The 18753-nt window shown below is 40.4% G+C and overlaps 1 protein-coding gene across 1 annotated transcript in view; it reads right to left on the bottom strand.

The window, feature by feature from the left end:
• TRPM7 (transient receptor potential cation channel subfamily M member 7) overlaps nt 1-18753 on the bottom strand; it is a 107999-nt gene that overhangs the window by 27701 nt on the left and 61545 nt on the right. The window contains exons 8-21 of the mRNA XM_084817192.1: nt 14712-14886; nt 14100-14223; nt 13213-13285; nt 11084-11184; nt 9048-9182; nt 7963-8016; nt 6380-6520; nt 5633-5767; nt 4421-4701; nt 3764-3992; nt 2457-2612; nt 2067-2210; nt 1854-1982; nt 64-348 (exon numbers count right to left, since the gene is read on the bottom strand). Coding sequence (XP_084673318.1) covers nt 64-348; nt 1854-1982; nt 2067-2210; nt 2457-2612; nt 3764-3992; nt 4421-4701; nt 5633-5767; nt 6380-6520; nt 7963-8016; nt 9048-9182; nt 11084-11184; nt 13213-13285; nt 14100-14223; nt 14712-14886 — 2162 coding nt within the window. The remainder of the gene's footprint in view (nt 1-63; nt 349-1853; nt 1983-2066; nt 2211-2456; nt 2613-3763; nt 3993-4420; nt 4702-5632; nt 5768-6379; nt 6521-7962; nt 8017-9047; nt 9183-11083; nt 11185-13212; nt 13286-14099; nt 14224-14711; nt 14887-18753) is intronic.

The following is an 18753-nucleotide window of genomic DNA, read 5'->3' as shown; positions in this document are numbered from 1 at the left end:
AACTTGCATTAAAATATGATAAATTAAAAGACATAATTCTATTTTTGTAAAATAAATTCTTACCATTTTCCCAATCATCATGACATAAGGTCCAGCATGTTGATTTACAGCCAAAAAATCCAGTAACCTCACATACCAAAAGATTATATTCAAGCAGTAAATTAGTCTTCCAGCAACGAAAATATAATTTAATTTGTAAGTAGTTTCATTGAAGTTTCCTTTTGCTCCAAATCTTAGTATAAAACCAATGAAGAAAGTGATAATGGCTATTGTATCACTGACGTTGAAGTAATCACTAAACCACACTTTAACCTTCTGACTAATCTTCCCAGCTTCTGACATAAAGATCTGCATTAAAAATAATGAGAAATTTGGCATTGTTAACTTCGTCTTATATCAAGGCCATTAAGTGCCAAGTTACATACCAGTTACTTATAGAGTTAATTATATAGTTAGGGACATACATAACTAACATAGCAGTTAGTTATATATGTACCAATGCAAACTATGTTTAATGCAAATCAGACACAAGAGATTGAAGCCTTGGTTTGAAATGATTTTGCAAACTATGGTTTTGTCTTCATCATGGTTTGAGTTGGCACAAATGTAACACCAGACCACGGTTAAGGCTAAAAACAAGGGAGAGAGGAATTTGACCCAGAAAAAAAGTGGGTGGGGGGGAAGCAGCATGTGTCTCTGTAGCAGGCTCCTGATTAACAAATCATAGTTTGCAGAGAGCCAATACTGCAGCAATATCCTACTATAACTAAGCCAAACTACATGACATTGAAATAACTGTGTATTCTTCCCATCCCTTGATTTTCCTTCCCTTCCTCTGCTGCTTCATTGTGTAAGCCCCTTCTGGTAAGACCTGTCAAACCTTTGTAGAGGTTTGCAAAGCACCATGCACACAGATCTCATTATATAAATAAAACAATAATAATAAATTATCATCATTTGCACAGGTCAACAGAGGTAGCAAAATTACAGAAATGTAAACCCTGCTCCTACTCTATACTCCATATCAGAAAGAGTCATCCTTTAAGTAAGCATGCCTGGTTTATTAGGTTGCGCTATGTTGTCAGCACTGTAGGAAATGGAAGTCTACTCCTCTATCACTCAAAAGATAATGAAGAGAAATAATTCAGGATCAGTTTCAGTTTACTGAAACTTCTTCTTTCAGAGCACTTTGCTGCCATTTGGGACTTTCCTGGAATGGGGTGGGATGGTTCCTAGGACCATCATAGTGTTTGAGAATTACATCCGGTGGATAGTTCACATCCATACAGCAACAGAGTTTGCTTCTGATTCCCTTTGGGAATCAATTATCATACTAAAGTTGGCTACACTAAAGACAACTGCATAACAACATATAAAGTGTATTAAATGGAACATGATTTCATACCATTCATGAATGGGCCTGTTCAAGCAAATGTCACAGCATGTAGAGGCGAAGTGTCATAGTGGAGTGAATGCATGCTTTTCTGCCTAGTCCATTGGACATGCCTGTGACACTTCTGCATTCATAAGGTTTGCAGAGTTTGTGTGCATAAACAGCAGGCACAGGCAAATCACACAGTTGATTCCTAGATGCATGAGAGATCGCAATTGTGTGGTTTGGGCCCATGCACATTGGGCCCATGGTGTTTTGGATGTACAGGCCCTACACAAACATTATGCACAAGTGTGGATGTCTGACAACCCCTGGTTAACAGAGTGAGAAAGAACAACCTCGCTCTGCAACTGTGCACAGCCTCTCTGTGTTGTAAAGTTCATCTTAACAAACTCTTGATATTTTTAAAAACCTCTTATGCATTTCAATAAACTAAACAGCACAAATGATGCAAACATACCTCACGAATCTTCTCAATAGCCAATGTGAAGATGTATGCGATGACAATCCATTCTTGAACTGAAGGTAGCTCTTCCATTTTCACAAGAACCACAAAGGTATAAAGCATCAGAAATCCTAAGTAAGCCAACTACAAAAGGACATAAAACGTTAAATAAATATTAAGAAAAGTACATGTAGCAAGGAAAAGTAGTTTATGCCACAACAAACTCACCGTGTTAAACCAGAATTTCACTATTGGTGCATGATAGAAGGCATAAAATTTTCGTGTAATGGGGAGCCTCTTGGGTTTTATCACTGTCTCCATGTCATGCTTTCCTTCGGTACTGTCCAAGACCCTTACTTCTTTAAACACTTCCTAACGTTAAAATAATATACATTTTAAAACCATGTAGGAAGAATACAGTTAGTATTTGCTGATAAAAAACATTGGGTTGGAACCAGAGAAGCAGCAGTGAAATTCTTAGAGTAGAACCACTGAAATCACTGGGACTTAAGTTAGTCATGACTAGTCATGACTAACATTTTTCATTGATTCCACTGGATCTAACTCTAAGCATGACTAAGTCTGGATCTGTGTGTATATGTGTGTGTGTATAGTTACCATTGGTATCTCTTCTGCTATGTTCTGGAAGTTGTTTTCACTATCTTCCATGGTCATCTGATGTGCATCTTGAGATTGAGGAATATGGGACATTTCTGCCTTGGTTTTATATTCCAGCATTAGTATGGTAGGGGGAAGTAAGATGCTCAGTATCACCTGTAAAGATGTGACCACTGAGTTATTTAAAAGGATGATTCCACTCAGTGGTACACTAAGAAACAACAGAACCACTCAGCACACAGAAGCCTCTCCCCAGCTCCCTCTGTATTTTCAGCAAAATCTATCAGGTAGCAAGTAAAACATGTAGAAGAATGATGAGGTTTTTATGTTTATGTTTATCTACTACAATACACATAGAACGTTCCATACTATTCTTAAGGAGAAAATATCTGCAATTTCTAAAACATTATTAGACGGGATGTATTTAAATAGACTTCGTCCCTTCATCCTAATTTTTTTTAGGAGTACTTGCCACCTTCTGCAGCGAATGTACAAAGTTAACCGAGTCATTCTTCCGATTCCCTTTTAAAATTCTGAAGCACACCCATCTCTGATTAGTAAAATGGGCGTTATTCTTAGTTGACTAGCTAAGCAAGTGAGAGATGATGAATTGGAACACAAGACAGACAACAGCACATCATGCTTTAAAAATTATGCTGAACGATGTTTTGTATCAGTACTACACTTCTACAGAATTTTCTTATTATAGTCTTTACATTGTGGGGTAAATTTTCAGCATGGTATCCAGAGAGAAACACAGCTCCTGCTATTGATAATCAAGCAAATTATATGGCTTGTTTGATATATGCCATTCTGAAAACTTACACCCACTCACACACTGCCGATTTGTCTGAATTGTGTTAGCGCTCTCACTTGCTCAGCTTGTGCTACTAAAATATAAATATGAACAGTTTCTACATCACGTTTTACTTTACTACCTGTAGAAAGCTAAATGACATTTCAATTTTACAAGAGGGTTTCAGTCTGTTAATGTTTCACCACTAAATTTTTAGTAGTATATTAGTTCTCATGATGATCTAGATATCCACCTCTGGTTAAGGGCTACTTGCCTGGTTTCTGCCTTCTACATTTCTGTACCTTTTTTAAAAAAGATAATAAAGCATCAAAAGAAGAGTTATTGTTCATTCAAATACCAGCTCCTGCTTTGATTTTACTTAACCCTAAAGATTACAGTGAGGAATGACTTCGCATGACTATGTGTTCAACATATTTTCCCTTTCATTTAAGCATTATTGTAGTAATAATAATGATGGATTTCACAGAAGACAAATCTTAAGACTGCTTACCTTGTACCAAGAATTCTTCCTCATGTTCAGCCTTCCCATCCACATATCAGACAACAACATTTGTGTACAAGTGTGAGCTACAAAAGGGCGAAGACGTGAAGACACTGCTAGTTTAAGGCAGGTGGCATTGCTCCAGTTTTTTAGCTCATAAGTTAGCAATTTCATAGCCATAGTTTCATCTTGTCGGAATGACTGCTCTAGTAGCTCAACTGCCAGCTGCCCAAACTCACTGGGAAAGAAAAAAATTTGTAAGATATATCCATGTTGAAGAGGTATATACACAATATAGACGCACATTTCTTCACCTCTATTATACTATGGGAGATGGCTCAGGACACTGATGTCAAACTTCATGACCAATGAAAGCCTCGCCTGGCCTTTTTCCAATTCTTACATTAGCTTTCAGGGTTTATATGTTTGTTTGCAACCACTAAGAAACAAGAAGCTTAATTTCTTCTTAAAGATTCTTTAGCTACCAAACTCTGCAGTTCTGACTATGTAAGCCATTTTGAGCTCCTTAAGGGAAGAACTGGGCATGTGGAATAAATAAAAATAAGCGTTCGAAACCAGAATCAAATGTACAGTTTTGAGAGTCTCTTACAACTTGTACGTTTTACCCAAAATCTTATAAAATATTTAATGAGATGGAATATTTACTTGGAATACTGCTTCAGTTCTTCCGAGGTATCATCAACAAGGTCACTTTGTTTGGATTCATAAGCCATTGAACGATATAGCTTGCAAGCCACTAGGGCTTTTGCCATGGATTCTTCACCATGCTGCCAGAAGAAAAGGGCCATTTTTTGTCTCTTCATTAGCACTGCCCACAGCAACAATTCATTAAGAGGATAAGGAAAGCGTCTTGTTTCTGGATCATCAATATCTACTATGTCATCTTTGGTTTTTTTCTTTTTTCCTTCTTCTGTTGTGGTATCGGCCTTAAAAAAGGAAAACAGCACTAATTCAAGAATTTTATGGAAGAAGGGCAGCTAGGATCATAAAGCATTACACACAATTTAGCAAGAGAATACAACAGTATAATTTCATGTGGAGTTCAGCCATCAAACTAAGAAAGAAAAAACACCAGAAGAGCTTTTATATTGAGAGCTTCTGTCAAGAACACATTTAAAAGTGTTCAACAAATGTTACAACCTTTTTGATAGTCTTCACTGTGGTACTCGTGAAGGCTGTACAGTTAAAGACAATGTACATTACTTGTTTCACTGCCCTATTTAGGAGGATTACAGGCAGTTAATGGAGGGTTAAAACCATTGGCCAAGCCTGCACAAACTAGACTGTCTACCCATAACAGGGAAAAGGTTTTCTTGAAGGGCAGGGTACGATATAAATCCCTCAAATAATTAAATTATGTTTTAATTAAAAAATACCATAGAAAGTCAAAGTAAGTATTGGAAAGAGAACCATCAACATCTTACACACTGGAATATTGCCATAATTTTATCTTAGGATAAAGTCTGACACCTTACTACAAGGAAATGCCGAATGCGAGTATCTCCCATACATAAAAATACTGTTTTGTAAACAAGGGGAAACTACTGCAAGATTGCATAGCACAAAAATCAAAGAGAGAGGGAGATTTCAGTTAAGTTACTTGAAGAAGGAAAGTGATAACTCTCCTTTTTTCCAGCTCATTTGCACGTGTCACAAAAGGAACTGCTACTGTTTGAATTGTCTTCATCACTTGTGCCACTCCGATATTAGTATCTTCTCTTTAAGATGCTATTATTAACAAGTATAATACACTACTTATATAATCTCGATTCATGCCAATATCATACTAAGAGGCCAAGAGTCCTCTGTTCCAAATACATCTCCTCCAAGTGCTACAGGCTGCCATGTGTCTCATACCTTTGGTTTATAAGGCTGTGCAGTTTTAATGAAGTGATTATGCCGCATTTTCTCTTTCTTATCCACCCTGTTACCAAAAGGTTCATGGCTTTTACGCATTTGAGGGGTGCTGCCCGAAGCGTTTCGTCCAGAGCGCTGAAAATTAAAAATGAACAAAAACATGATTCTTTCAAATGTAGTATCTTAGCTGAATTGTGAAAATCATTGAGACCCACAATAACATCTTAAATGAACTACAATACTAAAGTGGTTTATAAATAGCTAATAAGGTATCACAAAGTACAACGGAGTGGTGAATGAATGGGCTGTGAAAGTCCCCGGTTTAAGTCTCATGTCAATTACGAGCTCACTGGGAGCCTTAGGAAAGTTTCAGATCTCTCAGCCCAGCCCTGATCTGCAGCGTTGGGATAATACTGGCCTACTTTGAAAAATTATTTTAAGGTTTTCTGAGATAATGTATGCGAAGTGCTTTGAGCACTGAGGGTACAATCCAGTGAAAAGCTAAGCACTTAACTGGGCTGGATCATGTATTTATATTCCCAAGTATTTCTATAATAATAGTATAGTTATATTAATAAACTACTCAACAATAATACAGTTAATACTGTGTACAAAAAAGCTATAGGCGATCTTAGGGGAAACACTCTTCTCAGAAAACAACTCCTGTTGTTTTATGCAAAGTGGATTATTTGAAAAGATGAAATAATACATTAGTTTGCATTATTTCACTCCAAAGAAATTACATACCCGATTGCTGCCACTGAGACTGTTGTATATTACTCTGAAGCGTTTTCGTGTGTAAGTACACCTGTAGGTTCCTCCCATCAAATATTCAACAACAAGCCCCACATCAATCAAAGTGAGTTTATATCCTGGAGGAAGATTTCCCTGGGGAAAAGGCAATATTAATTTAGAACTAATAATACTTAAAACATGTTGTCATCTCCGTATGGCATATCAGAGTTCCACACAAAGAGATCGACGGTAGGGCCACATTTCAATCCTAAAGCATACGCTTTGTATGCACATGGTTCTGGGTTCATTCCCTGGCACCTCCAGTTAAAGAAACTTCCAACAACTGGACTGGGAAAGCAAGGCATTTGGTATCAGATTGAAAGATCACTGCTGGGTAGGCAACATGTACCAGTGACTCAGCATCTCAATTTAGGTGTAATGCTGTCCACTGTTTGCCTATTTGGAGCACCCAAGTGACTCAAGCACTCCTTCCTTCCCCTCTTGCACATGGTTCCTTCTGCCCATTTCCTTCAAAACTGTGCTTTGGAGGCAAGGTGTCAATTAGGATTCAGACATCGTAGCAAACTATGGTTAACAAAAACCAGGACATTGGAGGAGGGAATCCAAGTGCAAAAGGGGAGGAAGGAGAGAGCATTATACTTGAACTGTGCCTCTATAAGACCTCCATAAAATTATTTCAAAAAGAATATTGTATTTTGCAATATTCATTCATGTATAGAAATACAAATTCTTCTACATGTATATTTGTGTATCCTTTGTTAATTTAAAAGCTGGAATATATTTTACTTAAGTCTGTGTAGAATGATTGTGTGCATCATTACTCAGAAGACCCACTGAATTCAATGGAACTTGGGAGAAAATGTCACGGGTCCACCCTTATGCTTGCCAGACCCACCATGGCAAATGTTCCATCACCCTCTGGCAAGTATGATGAGATGAGCCCCAGCCCTCTTCTCCAGCCTGGCACTGGGGAGTGGCAGGAATCATCTCACAGTTGTGCTGCACTTTGGAGGAACCTGGAGGCACCATGCCACCATAGGAAAGATCTCCACCATCTTCAGCTCCAAGCCAACTGGAACTTGAAGCACCTCACAAGCTGTTCTTGGCAGGAAGCTGGGGCTTGTCTTTTTGGTGCCTTGGCAGTCCAGTGCCAAAATAGGCTCCAGTCCTCCTTTAGATGCCCAAGAGGGCGGGGTAAGGTCCAAGGGGAGAGGTAGGGCCCTATGGCCACAATGTTATGACTGGCTGGCAAGGCCAGCCCAAAACTGTGGACCTCTGGAAAGTATAAATAAGACTGAAGCCCTGGTCTACACAGCATTCTGACTGAAATATGAAGGAATGTGCATCAATTCTTTGTATACCGTCCAAAACAAACATTGTGTCAAAAACTGTTTTGGGAGAGAGGAAGAAAAAATTATTTAAGTTCAAAGCAAGTTCCCCATCATGCTCACTGCAATGAGTTCTTGAAATGTTGTTAGTAACATGATTATACAATGTGGGGAGAAATTAATATTTAGTTTCTTCGTTACATGTGTATAAATATATGAAAGTATTTTATCAACTGAAATCTATACCTGTTTGACATCTCGTACAAGGTGAAACAGTGCTGGATTCGTTGGGCCTTGTTTCTTGATATGGAAGAGAAGAACGCAGGATTTTAGATACATTGAGGCATGCAATAAAACAGAGCAGTAAAAATGATATATTGCAATTTCCGCAAGTTAGGACTGTCAGCAATATCTTTTATTAAAACAGAAGCATTATTACTCCCTTGTTTAGCTTTACTTATAGAATATTTCTACCTAAACCAAGCTTTCACCAGGCATGAAGAGAAGATATGCTCCTCTGCGAACATGAAAATAAAAACTTTTAAAAAATAGTTAATAGTTTCTTCTTTTCTGAACTTTTTACCCTTAGGAAAATCATGAGAGACAATGAATCTCCACCAATCCCAGATACACGTGCAGCTGCTTATTCCTCCCTTAATTTGTCTAGCATCGCTTGAACTAATTTCGCGGTCCTTTCCTGTTTCAAATTGTACCCATTCACCCCAAACTTAATTTTATCACTTTTCAGCCTTTTAAAAGAGAAACATGACCCTTCAGAAAGATGCAAAAGTCATTGCCTTGAATTGACTTTAATATATTTAAAAGACCAAGAACACCTGGCGCAAAATTAAAGTTTTTGATAAAGTACTTTCTTCCCATTTAAGAAGCTGTCTTCAACAGAAAGCAATCTTTTGCTCTTCAGTCATGTGTCATGCAGACTCTTGCATACAGTTTGCACAAGCACGTTCAAGACTAATTTCCATAAGTATGTTCAAGATTCGCTCTTGAACACAAGATAAGAATGCTATCAACTTCAATACAGGCTCCAAATTCCTGTCCCATCATAATGGCAGCTCACAGTTTACAATTCAAGTTACTTAAATTATTACTTAAGTTACTGATACAAAAAGAACTACCTTCTAGTCAAACTATTTTTTTCAAATAAAATTATTGCCCAAATCAGTCTGAAGCAGTATTTTTCTTTGAATGCAAGGGTTTAAAAAAAAAAAAAAGATTAAAGCTATAAATATAAATATAAACTTCCTCTTTCACATTAGAAACGTTTAAAAATGGTGCTTTGGAATCTTGCAAAAGAATTGCCATCAACTTACAGTGTTGTAAAGTTCTTCCAGCCTGGGAATTGTAAGAAATTTGTGCATGCTTACTCCATTTTCAATAAGAAGTTTCACAAAGGCAACTCTGTCCATCACAAGGGCATCTAACATAGCCTGCTCTAAAGATCCAACCTGAAGAAATAGGAGAATCCTTAAATTAAAATGAAATAATATACAGGAATATGAATCTTCAGAAAAAATATATATGCCAAAATATGATTCTGTTATCTCCAAACATGAAATAAGTTCTAACTCGGTCAAAGTACCAGAAAGTTGTTTTTACAAACTGATGTAAAATGAAGTAAGAAGCAAGCCTTAAGCACTTCAGCTGAGAAATAACCAAATGAAAATCAGCTACAATTTAAAATATAATACAATGCTGATTTTATTTATTTACTTTAGATATTTATATCCACCTTCGGCACAGAGTGGTCCCAGAGCAGCTTATAACTAAGTTAAAATAATAAAACAGCAGGCTTAAAGCAGGGGTGGAGAATCAATTTCAGTGCAACAGCCGAATTCCGATCTGACAAAGGTCTCAGAGAATGCATTCCATCTGTGGGTGTGGCCAAAATGTGATTCTTACTGATTTTTTAGACCTACTGAGAAACAAGGACAGTTCTCTGCGTAACTACTCATAAGTAAGCAGGACTGAATCACTCAGCACCACTTTCAAATAACATGCCAAATACCAACCCTCTGCATGTTTATTCAGAAGTAAGCATGAGCAGAAAGTGCACTCACAAGGAAGCAGGGCAAGTCTCTGCATGTCTATTTAGACAAGGAGATGAGATTTCCCCTGCTGAGCACTGAAAAAGGCTCCCTTTCTCAGTGCCCAGTAGGGAAAAGCTCTTCTCTCTGATCAGTGGCTGCTCACAAAAAGGTATCTTCCATGCCAGGAGAGGGCCTGCAGAAGAAGCTGCTGAGTGGTTCAGCCCTGCTTACTTCTGAGGCTTGTCCTACTTAGTTCATATCTATTCAGGAGCTTGCCCTACTTGTGAGTAGACACACTGCTTATGCTTAGTTCTGAGTAAGGTCTTCTAAGGATTTAATCAAGCAGTTTCATAAAGATATTAAAACATCATGAGAGACAAATAGAGCCCTATACAACTGCCATGGGGAACAGCAATAGTCCCTGAGCATCACCTTCTCAAAGTAACCATTGAGTCAGGAGCAGAACCAATGCAATACCCATGATCTTCACTCCAGACACTCAGTAGTGAAAGCTACCAAGAAATCCACAAGAATAAACAATCGCATTCCCCCTTCTTCCCAATGTAGATAATTGATCAGAGCAACAAAAGAAGTATGTGTGTTAACATCTTAATGCCAACTACAATTGACTGCAAAACAAGAAATCTGGTCCAAAAAAGGAAGGTAGAGGGGAGTTTGTATCTGAGAAGAAGGAGCGAGGACTGTATATAGCTGCATGGTTAGGAGATTAGGCAATATTCTCTCTGCACTGGACCACTACGGTTTTGGCAGAAGATTTCCTCTTAACAGTAACTCAGTGGGTGAGTTCTCACAAAATGTTAGACCATAATTTAGAATTACATGCATGAGCAGGAATTTGCCCACATGAATCATCAGGTTTGAGCACTCCCCTTCCCCGGCCCTTCTCCTATATGGTCAGGAGGAGGAATAAACCAGGATTTGGTTTACTTTAGCAGATTCCTTGTTTGTCATTACATGCAAACCAGGAATTGTGGTTGAAAATAAACTACAGTCACTTGCTAAACAAGCCAACTTCAAACCCTGGGCTGTTTTTGTGGGTTGATTAGCAATTGACTAGAGTTCATTATAATTTACAATTTCTGGTTTGCACATAAGGACAAACCAAGAATCTCCTAAAGTGAAAGTGTAGCCTGGTTTATTCCTCTTCCTGGGGAGGAGAGAGGAGCGCACGAGCCTGGTGCTTCGTATGGGCTCCTTCCTACTTGTGCACATAATGCTAACCCATGGTTTAGTGTTATGTTATAACACGACCAGCATCTTAGTAAGATGTCACTACTTCAACTACCATGTTTACATACCAGCCACTGTTGTCCATAAACAAAAACATGATTTTTGGCAATGTCAACTCTATCCCATGCAAGTGTAAGGACAAGCTGGTCAAATGCAGAAGCATTTGTGCCTAAAAAACAAACAGAAAACAAATTTGAACTTTAAGCTGTTCATCATAAAAATCCTATTTTCACAAGTGCTTATATTCAATATAAATGCTAACTAAAAAGCAACCGATTTCATGTTTTTGCTTACGTTATGGAAATAAAACACATCCATTTCATAACGTAAAATAATAAAAATGATGTATTGTGGGAAAGTCTTTGAATTTGCAAAGATTAAAACTCAACTGCATTATATATATTAGCCCCTTTTTAAAGAGAGCTACAGATTATGGTGTATTCTTAAGGCTATCGGAATATCGGAACAAGGATAACTGTTTTGGCAGTTGACCTCTGTACACCACCACACTGAAGTTGAAAGGAAACACACCCAGATGGGAGCAAAGTCAGGACATTCAGCTGTAATTCAAGGGGTTTGACAAAACTGGGGCACTAACCATTCAGGAAGGACAGCCAGTGGCATCCCCCCTGCCCCAATCGTTGGTGGTTCATAAGTAACGGAACAAACCAACATCATGTCAAACTTAAGGATCGCCTTTAACACCTGGAGGAAAATCCTTTGCAGTCAATGACTGCCTGAAGTCTGGAACCTATGGAAATGACCAAATGCTGAGTTTCCTCCCTCAAGATGCTTTGCCAGGCCTTTACTGCAGCTGCCTTCAGCTGCTGCTTGTTTGTGGGTCTTTCTGCCTTCAGTCTTGTCTTCAGTAAGTGAAAAGCATGCTGTATTCGGTTGAGATCAGGTGACTGACTTGGCCATTGAAGAACATCCCATTTCTTTGCCTTGAGAAACTCTTGGGTAGCTTTTGCTGCATGTTTCGGGTCATTGTCCATCTGCAATATGAAGCGGTGTCCTATCAGTTTGGAGCATTTGGCTGAATCTGAGCAGAAAATATAGCCCTATACACTTCAGAATTCATCCTGCTGCTTTTATCAGCAGTCAGGTCATCGGTAAACACCAGTGACCCGGTTCCATTGGCAGCCATAAATGCCCATGCCATAACACTGCCTCCACATGTTTGACAGATGATGTGGTATGCTTTGGGTCATGAGCTGTTCCTTTCCTTCTCCATACTTTTCTCTTCCCATCATTCTGGTACAGGTTAATCTTGGTTTCATCAGTCCAAAGAATCTTATTCCAGAACTGGGCAGGCTTTTTTAGGTGTTTGCTGGCAAAGGCTAATCTGGCCTGTCTGTTCTTGAGCGTTACCAGTGGTTTGCACCTTGTTGTGAAGCCTCTGTATTTACATTCATTAAGCCATCTCTTGACTGTAGATGTTGACAATGACATGCCTACCTCCGCAAGAGCGTTCTTGACCTGGCTAGAAGTTGTGAAAGGGTTCCTCTTCACCATGAGTAGAATTCTGCGGTTATCCACTTTAGTTGTCTTCCGTGGTCTTCCCGGCCTTTTGCTGTTGCTGAGCTTGCCAGTTAATTCCTTCTTTTTCAGGATGTTCCAAACTGTTGTGTTGGCCACTCCCACTGTTTTTGCTATCTCTCTGATGGGTTTATTTTGTTTCCTCAACCTAATGATGGCCTCCTTCAGTCACATGGACTTCACGTTGGGAGTTCCAGTGAACAGCTACCAAATGCAAATGTAACACAGAACCACCTCCAGGCTTTTTATGTGCTTGATTGGTCATGGGGTATCCAGGAAACAGGCCACACCTGGCCATGCAGCTGCTTGCCAGCCATTCGTTCCATTACTTATGAGCCACCAACGATGGGTGTGTGTGTGTGTATGCCACTGGCTGTCCTTCCTGAATGGTTAGTGCCCCACTTTTGTGAAACCCCTTGAATTACAGCTGAAAGTCCTGACTTCGCTCCCATCTGGGTGTGTTTCCTTTCAACTTCAATGCGGTGGTGTACAGAGGTCAACTGCCAAAACACTTATCCTTGTTCCAATATTTCTGGCCCTGATTGTAGGTATAGCTCTGTGTAAACTACGCGAGATACCACGTAGCCAACCAGATGACAGCTGTGATCGCTATTTCGAGCAAGAAAATGCAATTTCTTTAAAAAGATACTTAACTTACCTTTTAGTAGTGCTGTAAGGATTGCAACATCGATATCTTGGTGCTCATCTGATCCAATATGGAACACGGTGATCTATTTTGAAAATTATTATTAGGAAAAAAGTTTTCCATCTGATTTAACAGTACTAACAGTTCTTTTGTCTTGGACATAAACCATAACAAAAAAAGCATTGAAATTAATCAACTACACAGAGAATTCATGTTGTGCAATACACAACATGGTATCATGTCATGGATATGCAACCAGGCACCCGTGGGCACTACAGGTCTTCACGGATTAAATAACCTATGACGAGCTGCAGTGTGTCGTACGAACGCAGTCCTTCTTTCCCTGATATGCAGCATGCCATCGTTTGGTGTTATATCTGAGCCAGCAAACGATTGTTTGTGCTTAACCTGCAAATCAGGGATTAAACACTGGTTTGCAAGGAAAATGCAAACTATTGTTTGCTGATTTGTAAAGATATAGTACGAAGGCACACGATGCAACAATCTTGTTGGTCTAGGCTTAATCAGTGCTTTGGCAGGAGATCAGTCAGGAAACCTATGCATGCCCACTTCAGCTCCATTGGGGAACAAAAGAGGGATATGAATGCACCAAGCAATATATAAACAAACATGGGAGCGGAAGTATGTGACCCAGAGGCTTCTTCCATGCTCATTTACGTAGGGCCACCATGGCATGCCTGAACCGAGCAAACAAACACAAATAAGCAGCATGGGTACTAAAAGTCAGGCTATGTGTCTACCAATTATCAAACTAAAGTGTAAATTTCGGGCTGAGTTACTTTAATTTTTCAGAGATTAAAACATAAAAATGTACAATACACAAGACTGTTAGTTTCACAACAAGTGATCCTATTGTCACTCTGCAGAGATTTACTTACAAGTTCTTTTTTTTTCATGCACTCCAGCAATGTTTGGAACAAATGAACTGCTTCGCTCTGTCCAAAATTAAATGTCTTTTTGATGGTTGAAATGATTTCAGGCTCTGCTCCATCAGGAATATTTCTAAGTTTTAAAACAAGAAAAAACCCCAGAAAGCCTGTTATCAGTAGCATAATATAGCATAAGACTTACTACTTTTTCTGTTGTTCAGAGCAGAACTAGAGCAAAGCCCTGACATTCAGAGGATGGCATTCTTACCCAAAATATGCCTCAAGAAAGTCCTCTTCAATTTAAAGACACAACCATGTGAAGTTGGACTCGATGGCCTTGTAGGCACCTTCCAACCCCACTGTTCTATGATTCTACTATTCTATGAAGTATTCCTCCCATCAAGGGGAGGGACTATAGAACACAGGGCTTTGCACGCAGAAGGTTGCAAATTCAGTTTCCAGTTGAAAGGACTTCAGATAGCAAGGCTTGGAAAGACTCTTGTTCAAGGCCTTGGACAACTCCTGCTAGATTGATTGGATAATACTGGCCTACATGGACAGATGGTCTGACTCAATAAAAAGCAGCTCCGTATGTTCACAACAACGCTTAAAACGGCTTACCCTCCTTCTTCTGTTTGCTTATAAACATAAGCCAGGATGTCTGCAGCTCTGCCAGTCCCCTCACACACCACCACTGGCACAGGAGGACTTTCCTGGAGGTATTCCAAAACTGTAAGGATAACGTTGGGACCGCCTTCAAATATGAGTGCCACCACAGGGACACCCTGTCCAATTCCTACACAAAGCAAGTTTTAAAAAATGCTGTTCTTTATTCATTATGTTTGTTTTAAATAAACACAGTACAGTCCATTTAAAAGCCAACTATGTGTGAAAGACTTGTACTCAAAGGGAGTTTAAAGAGCGCCTTTAAAGAACTCCTTAAAGAATTACCATCAGGGCTCTGTATACTCAGAACAGAATTGCATTCTTTTAAGTGCTATGTTTAGCAACCTGTATAAATTAAGCAGATTTGCAGGATTTCTGCTATTTTGCATAATTACATTTTTTCCTGTTTTGCATAGTTGATTCTACCTTTGCAAGTTATGGGGAGAGGCAGTGAGCTATACAGAGCACTGAAGCCCCTCTCTCTGATCAACTGGAAATCTTCTTCAGCAACTCCCCTGTTTTCCAAGAAATTATCAGGCATGGTCCATACCTTGCCAAATGTGTGTTCAGCATATGCCCAGGACAAAGGTTTAAAGGCACATGACCTTTAAATTGTAGCAGCCATATCGGGGGTCAGACTAAGTAGCCTCATGCAGTCTCATGCTTCATGTTCTTGCTGAGCTCTTGCTCTCTAAAATATATGTTTGTAAGCTGACGAGACACAGGAATTTCTTATCTTGTCAACAAAGGCTAAGGTCATGGTGATATGTATATCTTGTTCTCTGCTGTTCTCTTCTGTTCTCTGCTTATCATGGCTACCCTATAACCCATTTCTTGTATTATAAAGAATGGTGCTAGGAGAGGAAATGTTGAGGACTGCAACCCCACACGGGAGGGAGAGGAGGAGCCATTTCCTATGTGTCACAATATCTATAAAAACAATGTGCTGATGTAAATTGGGGCTTCTGGCTCTTTGGAAATGATTCCAGCCTTAAGCCCGCGCGTTAAATAAAGAAACTCTTTTTCCTTCACTCCGTGGTCTCTCTGACACTGAGTTCTGCAACATAAATGGTGCCGTGACTCGGATGTGGCAGGCTCTGAGACAGAGAGGTGGCAGTTGCCTGCTCTTAATCGCCGCACCAGGAGGGAGAGCTCGGCGCATGCCTCCCTTTCTTGGCGCCACCGACCTTTTTGTCGGGTAAACGGGAGAAAGCCTGCGTCGGGATCGCCCAAACGGCAGCAAGCAGCAAGAGAACCTTGGGAAGCGGAGGAAGGAACTTGAGCCCTGCCTGTATCGCAGCTGCATTTGAGTTGAAACGCACATTGAAAGCCTTCAGGAGAAAGGCAAGTATATGGAATAAAAAGAGGCCCCGCCTTCGGGAGTAAGGCCACTGGGCAGAAAAAAAGAGGGCCCCGCCTTCGGAAGTAAGGTCAGTGTTGGTATATGTATACAAAAAGAACCTACTCCTTGCGGGTAGAAAGGGGGCCTGATCACACCCCCGAGCAGGCACTAGTACTCAGCAAGGCGCTGAGGAAACTGCTTCGCTGTAGTGGAAAAGTGGGAAAGTGGGTGGCAGGGTCATATGAATGAAGTGGTGAAATTGATGATTGTGTGAGTGGCTACTGCGGTTTCTGTTGCATACCGTCAACAGTCCGGGTGCCCAGGCCAGTAGCAAAGTGCGTGGTGTGAAATTCCTTTTGTGTCGGTCAGTGAGACCCCTTACTCGCTGACCAATCCCCTTCCCTCTTTGTGTCCGTCTTCATCTTAGGAGGGAGGCTATGGGAGGTGGGGGAAGCAAGACTTGCACCCCCTTGAGATGTATGTTAAAAAAAAGGAAAAAGATTTTTTTTTAAAGGATTCAGAATAGAGAGAAGAAACAGCAAAAAGCTCAAGGTCGAGCTGAGAGAAAAAAAAAGAACAAGATCTGAGGCTGTTAATTAGAGAAATGTTGCAGGACAGCCTGGCTTTTAACGAAGCGTGGAAGCGTGGGAGTGTGAGGCCGAAGAAGTAGCTGTTAGCCTAGCGCGCCGAGGGGGGGGGCAGGAAAATTGCCCACAACGTTCTGAGTTGTGCAACATCATCACCTCGCCTTATTGAGATGAAATCCCTAAGAAATGGAAACTGAAAATGAAGACCCAGAAGATGAAGGCGCAAAATGGAATATAAGTGAAGAATCAGCCCCCAGGGCACAGGCTAGACCCCTCTTCGAGTAGAAAGTGTGCCATAAGACTGTCCCAAGGCAGAATGAAGCAGAAAGACCACGATGAAGATCTCTGTCAAGGTAGCCGTGTTTAGCTTTGAACTGTCCTAGAATTTCATAGAGCCTGTAGACCATCAGCTATATGATTTCTGAAGAGCGTAACTGTTAAGCTTTTGCCGTGGGATTCCCTGCAATGAAGAAATCTCACTAATTTGAGTGTCCAGTGTTAGACTGCCTGAGTGTGTGTGCTGAAGAGACCGAGAAACCAGACAGCATGTTCCTGGCCAAGCCAAAATCACACTACTACCATGCTCCTGGAAGCTGTGTAAGCTGGGAGACCCAACCTGATTGAGAAGAAAAGAAGATATTGGAGTAACTGTCTTGAAAAACAGTGAGATCTGTGTAGCTGGCTGGCTGAGGCTGTCAGTGACGTTACTTTAAATTAAGACTGTTTTCCTGTTTGAGACCCCAGCGAAGAAAGCTAACCTGAGTTATTTGTTGCCCGTGCCAAAGCAAGAATTTGGCTGCCCTGTACCTCATCGTGTCCTGTTTTAAGCTTGGGATTTACAAATACAAACAAACTGAGAAGCTTGCCTTTGAAGTCCTGCAAATCACCCCACCGCCTTCCCGAAGAAGATTAATGGCTGCCTGAAAAATGCAAGTATAAGGCGATGCCCATCACCCCCAAGCGTCCTGAGTTTTGGCACTTTGCTTTCGTGTACCAAGTTGAAGGGGAAGAGAAGAAAAGAGGGGTGTGAGTGCGTGTGTGATATTGTAAACCCCTGGCTAGCTTGTCTAGTGATAGATAGCCCCGAGAGCTTCCCCCCCTAATTGCTGGATCTGCTCCATCATGCCTTACCATGCAAAAAATGTTTTCCATTCATTGTGTTAAATTGCAGAAAAAGTTTGTTGTGTATATTTTATGATTTCTTAAATATCATAAAATATATGTGATATTTGCAGATTAGTGTTAGTTGCAACTCCAAATGATACTGAGTGTGGTTCCCAATGGATGACAAGAGAAAAGACAGAGACAAGTAGAGAAAGACAGAGGCAAGTAGAAAAGACAGAAATAGAGAAAGTGGCAGACAGACAGAGAAGGGAGAAAAAAAGAAGAAAGAGAAGGCAAGAGGCAAAGAGAAAGAACATTTGTAGAGAAGAAGCGTGGCCATAGTTGCCCCCAGGGTGAATTAGAAGCAGCTGATTATGCCTGGAGCTTATTACCTGGGGTAAAGTAGCCACAATAATGTAATAGTTCTTTAAGATGAAGAAAATGTAACTAGAAGGAGAAGAAGAGCCTATCCCAAATGTGTGTCATTGGGACTAGTGTTAGGCAGAAAGGTTTAAGTAAGTGAGTTTAACTTGAAAAAAGACAAATCAACAGACAAGGCTGGTGCATAGAGAAGAGAGTTTTATGTAAAAAGTTTGAAACATAATCTGCAATACAGGCAGATCAGCAAAAGAGAGAAAAAGCAAGAGAGGGAGGGAGAGATTTCTCTCTCCCAACACACAAGCAGAGATCACATCACTCCAGTGCTGAAGGAGTTGCACTGGTTACCAGTTGTTTTCCGGGCCAAATTCAAGGTGTTGGTTTTGACCTTTAAAACCCTATATGGTTCCGGCCCAGCCTATCTTAAGGAGCGCCTCCAGCAGCACCAGACAGGCCGCTTAACAAGATCAGCCTCGGATGGCCTTCTCTCTGTCCCATCAGCCAGGACAGCTAGACTGGTGGGGACGAGGGAGAGGGCCTTTTCTGTGGTGGCCCCCACTCTGTGGAACTCCCTCCCTAGGGAACT

Source organism: Heloderma suspectum, chromosome 11 (genome assembly GCF_057233095.1).
Source record: "Heloderma suspectum isolate Gila_16-S chromosome 11, 16-S_ref, whole genome shotgun sequence".
NCBI lineage: Eukaryota > Metazoa > Chordata > Lepidosauria > Squamata > Helodermatidae > Heloderma > Heloderma suspectum.
Note: the sequence above shows the minus strand (reverse complement) of the source record. Positions and strands in the feature narration are given on the sequence as shown.